The sequence below is a fragment of the Cimex lectularius genome, unplaced genomic scaffold (assembly GCF_000648675.2).
Source record: "Cimex lectularius strain Harlan isolate CLEC.00 unplaced genomic scaffold, Clec_2.1 scaffold473, whole genome shotgun sequence".
In the NCBI taxonomy this organism is placed as follows: domain Eukaryota; kingdom Metazoa; phylum Arthropoda; class Insecta; order Hemiptera; family Cimicidae; genus Cimex; species Cimex lectularius.
The window spans coordinates 87,211-92,197 of NW_019394172.1; the positions used below are offsets into that span (position 1 = coordinate 87,211).

The following is a 4,987-nucleotide window of genomic DNA, read 5'->3' on the forward strand; positions in this document are numbered from 1 at the left end:
TTTCTCTCTTTCTTCTCTCTCTCTTTCTTCTCTTTCTCCTTTTCTTCTCTCTCTCTCTCTCACTCTCTCACTCTCTCTCTCTCTCTCTCTCTACCTCTCTCTACCTCTCTACCTCTACCTCTAGCACTCTTGCTAATATATTTATCCTTCTTTTTAATTTTTTCATTCGCTAATGTTTTTCATTACGTTTCTGCACTCTCACTCTTCAGGTTTTCACCTCTTTTCTCTCTTCTCTCTCATTCTCTATCCTCTCTCTCTTTCTTTCTCACTCTCTCTCTCCTCCCTCTATCTCTCATATAAATCTTCATTGCTTTCGAAGAGAGACTTGATGTAAAGTCCTGTATTTTTTACGTCTATTTAAAGATAATTTCACCAAAATAGTCGGCATATGAATAATCAGGATTGATGAGCATCTTGTTTTCTCAAGATTATATAAATAACAAAAAATAACAAGTAAACACGATGCTGTAGAATGATATTGAACAATGGCATTGTTTTAGACACTTAATTACTGTAGATTTGGATTTTTTTTTTTTTTTTTTGCACTACATTTTCTCATAGCCCATTCTGATCATGATTCGGCGATCATTCAAATTTGTCCCTCTCGTCCCCCCATCGTACAAGAGCAGCTTGGAACTACAATAAATGGCCCAATTACGCCGGATTCAGCCTTTCATGACTGTCTTATTGTACCGGGAGAACAATACCCGCTCATGATTTATGACCGAATCCCGGTTGTTTCTCTAGACAAAGGTACGACGATAAAGTGTTCTCCGGGAAAAAAAGGTAGGACAACCTGTTTATTTCCCACCTAGCGCTCCTTTATAAAAAATCTCCGCTTATTTTACAAATATAAAGGATATTTATAAAAAGACTTACCATCGTAGATAAAAGACACGGATCTGACGGCACTCGCACGCCCGCTTATAAACAGCAAACCAAGCCAGAAAACCCTGGAAAAAAAATTACAAACGTTAAGTTTTTGAGTATGCAAACGAAAACGTGGGACGAAAAGATTCTTGGACCATCTCAACAGTTAATACATTATGAATTATGCATAACGTCTTACGATGACTGCGGTATTCTATCATTCAACCAGTCGATCCTATTTACATTTTTTTCCAAATCAAACTTACGTCCTATCGAAGAGAGTGAAGGACGAAAGTCCGATTGTTCAGAAATCCACGTTGGCAATACTGAGTTGGAGTTAATACTGAGGTCGTAAAAACTAATTAATTTTTATTTCAGAGTTTGAGTTTTAAATTTTATTAAATTGAAATAGATTGTTAAGGTTAGGAGGGGGGTGATTTAGTGTTATAAAAATCCTTTCCTTTACTGGGACCTAAATAAATCTATTGTGGAACCCCTAAAAATAACTATACCTTAAAAAAGTACACTTTTTCCTATATGACCACTTTCATTGGTGGCCCTTCGCGGATTTTTGGTGTCCTACTTGCTGTACCGCAACAAAGCTCTATATTCACAAAGGACATGTGCAGAACTGGTTCCTGCTGGAAGTCCGTTTAGAGAATTTTACATGGATTACCTCTTAAGAAGGCATGCTATTACTTGGTTTGTAAGATGATCTACTTATTGACCTACAATCACCTTCATTACCTGAAGGAAGGATGTGACACTGATCGTTCAGTTTCGTTTTAACCGTGCTTTATGGTGTGCCAATTTGTAGTTCTGATTCAAAGGGGTAACTGTTGCTCCAGTTTTTTACTAATTGGTCAGCCTGTTCGAGGTCTTTAATCACTTCCTTTATCCTAGTACCCCTTGATTTTGAGAAAATTTAGGCATTTCCAGACCAGCTTTGAGTTGAATGTGAAGAAGACTAAAGCCTTCGGTTCTGCTTTCCGTTTTAAAAATATATTTTCAATTTTTACATTTTTAAATATACAGGGTGACTGGCGAAAGTGTAGAAAATTTCAGGCTTTCTACTCGCCATATGCAACAAAAAACTTCCAATAAACCCCTGTCCAAATTTCAACGGTAAAGAAGTAATTTAAGGTTTTGGTTTTTTTCCACTTAGGTCAACTAAATTGTTTATAAAGTTAAAAATTACTACTTGTAGAAAAATCTGATTTGTGCCACTTGTAAGAACGTTAAGTCTGCTGTAAGAAAACTTATTTAGATTTTCAATTAATTGTATTGGTGTTGGTTAAGATAAAAAAGTCAATGTCACGAGCGGGATTCGAACCCACGACCTTCGGCTCAATACGCCGCTGCTCTAACCACTTGAGCTATCGTGACTTCGATCCACTCGGACACTAACCTCCCATCTCAACCCCACCTCTTGAATTTTCCCTGCTTTTTGCCATTTTTCAAGGCGACGTATTTAGCCGAAGGTCGTGAGTTCGAATCCGGTCCGTGTCAATGACTTTATTATCTTAACCAATACCAATACAATTAATTGGTGAGTAGAAATGCTTCCTGAAATTTTCAACACCTTTTTTTCACACAATACTGCAGATGTTAGCTTGGAATTGTGGGCTAGGAGGTTCAATTTCCTCTACCATGAAATTTATGATTCTATGATTTTTCCGAGGAGATATGTCACAGTTACTACGCAAGAAAGTGGGTTCGTCTTATTACAAAAATTACTATTCAAAATGTATCTACGCGATATGACCGGGTACATGGCTGTTAAGAACTTTCATAACACTTTCCAACGAGATATGGATTTTTTTATTAACTTTAGAATAATATGAACGTTATAAAAGAGAAGAACGAGAAGCTTAATTTTGTAAAATCCTTTCCCAACTCGATTTAAACATTCGAACTTTCATCTTCGCATTGTAACTTTGAAAACAGGACAGGGGAAAATTCATTTCCCTCCCATGTGAGAAACGCCCACAATAAATTATTCATGGAAGACTTTTTATTTATGTTTGTGTCATTCCCTCGATTTTGCCCCAGTGACGTGGAATGTTTTTATCTAATAAATGAATTAGCCGATTTTTTTTACATATGGCATAAAATATTCCATGTGAATAAATAGTCCTAAGATATACTGGCCGGATATTATTTACCCACCCCCGAAGGCCGGCGGAACGGTCGGAAAAACGAACATTTCCCCGTGGATTTCACTTTTTCTCCGAGCCGATTTCGACGTGATTTTTATCTTACCCGTAGCCTGTCATTTTTGAATGTTGCCTTTCGCATGTGAAACACTGTGTTTTCTCGAATTCGTGACTCTTCCTTTTGTTATCTTTGCCTTTCGGATTGGGGAAAAAATCGAAACTCCTATAATTACACAGTACTTCGATACTTAAAAAAGTTTCCACGTATCTCAGTTTTCTAAAGCTTTTAATCCTCTTCCTTGATTAAAGAAAACGGCAGGGCGTAGCTGCTGTGTGTGTGTGTGTGTGTGTGTGTGTGTGTGTGTGTGTGTGTGTGTGTGTGTGTGTGTGTGTGTGTGTGTGAGTGTGTGTATGCGAGTAGAGGGATGATCCAGGTCGGATTGTACAGAGTGAACAGTCGTTAAGGCATTTGGGCTTTCAGAGACAATTGACATCTAATCCAAAAGTTTAAAAACAACAAAACAAAATATTTTACACTCTTCCTTTATATTTAGGTACAACACATTTACATTTACCTAATAATATTTTTTATTTTTCCCAATATAACTATCGATGCAATTTAGGGATATATGTTTGATTACACAATCTGGTTAGGATTATTTTCTCTCTCTCCCTCTCTCCCTCCCTCTCTTTCTCTCACTCCCTCACTGACTCACTCTCACTATCTGTATCTGCATTTATCTATTTATCTCTTTTCTCTGTCTTTCTATTCATTACTGCCACTACACTCTTCCTCTCCCTCTTTCGTTATTTTTTCTATCTCACTTTTTAATTCTTTCTTTGTCACACTTCACCCTCTCCCACACTATCTCTATCTATCGCTGTATTTATCTCTATTTATTTATCGATCAGATCTATTATCTATTTATCTATCTACCTCTTTTCTCTTTTTGTCGTATTACATATGGTACTGTTACTATACGTTTCCTTTCTCACTTTCGTTATTTTTTCTCTCACACTTTCTTTCTTCGTCACTCTCCCCCTCTTTCTCTCTCACTACCTCAATCTGTCACTCTGTCTGTATCTACTTATTTATCTCGATTTATCTATCGATCAGATCTATATCTATTTATCAATCTACCTCATTTCCCTTTCTGTCTTTTTATATACGGTACTGTTACTAGACGTTTCCTTTCTCACTTTCGTTATTTTTTCTCTCACACTTTCTTTCTTTGTCACTTTCCCCCGCTCTCTCACTAGGTCGATCTGTAACTCTGTCTGTATCTATATATCTATCTCTATTTATCTATCTATCTATTTCCCATTCCGTCTTTTTATATTGTACTATCTATACCTAAATCATTTTATATATTTCTTTTCTCTCTGTCATTGCATACGGTACTGCGACTAACTCTTCCTTTCTCTTTCTTTATTTTTTCCTCTCACACTCTCCATCTTTCTTTGTCACACTATCCTATCCCCTCTCTATCCCTCTCTCTCTCTCTCTTTCCTTCTCTCTCTCTCTCTCTCTCTCTCTCTCTCTCTCTCTCTCTCTCTCTCTCTCTCNTCTCTCTCTCTTTCCTTCTTTCTCTCTCTCTCTCTCTCTATCTATCTATCTATCTATCTATCTCTATCTATCTATCTATCTATCTATCTATCTCTATCTCTCTATCTCTATCTATCTCTCTCTCCCAACCTCTCTTTCTCTCCCTTTCTCACACTATCTCTATCATTTCTCTTTATGTCTTACTATATGGTAATATAAGTACCACACTCTTCCACTTTCTGTCGTTATTTTTTGTTCTCACCCTCTCTCTTTCTCATTCTCTGTCTCTTTCAATCTATCTACATATCCTGTCCATCACGATGGATAAAGGCTTGCACGTTTATATACGGTACTGCTACTAACACTTCCACTCTCTTTCGTTGTTTTTTTTTTCTATCACACTCTCCTCCCACCC

The 4,987-nt window shown here is 37.0% G+C and overlaps 1 protein-coding gene and 1 non-coding gene across 2 annotated transcripts in view; both read right to left on the reverse strand.

Moving 5' to 3' along the window:
- LOC112128166 (collagen alpha-1(XV) chain-like) overlaps positions 1 to 3,146 on the reverse strand; it is a 65,086-nt gene extending 61,940 nt beyond the window's left edge. The window contains exons 1-2 of the mRNA XM_024229974.1: positions 3,133 to 3,146; positions 880 to 953 (exon numbers count right to left, since the gene is read on the reverse strand). Of these exons, the coding sequence (XP_024085742.1) occupies positions 880 to 953; positions 3,133 to 3,146 (88 nt within the window). The remainder of the gene's footprint in view (positions 1 to 879; positions 954 to 3,132) is intronic.
- On the reverse strand, positions 2,183 to 2,256 carry Trnan-auu. Its single transcript has one exon. It is a non-coding gene; the product is annotated as a tRNA-Asn (tRNA).
- Positions 3,147 to 4,987: the final 1,841 nt, after the last annotated feature.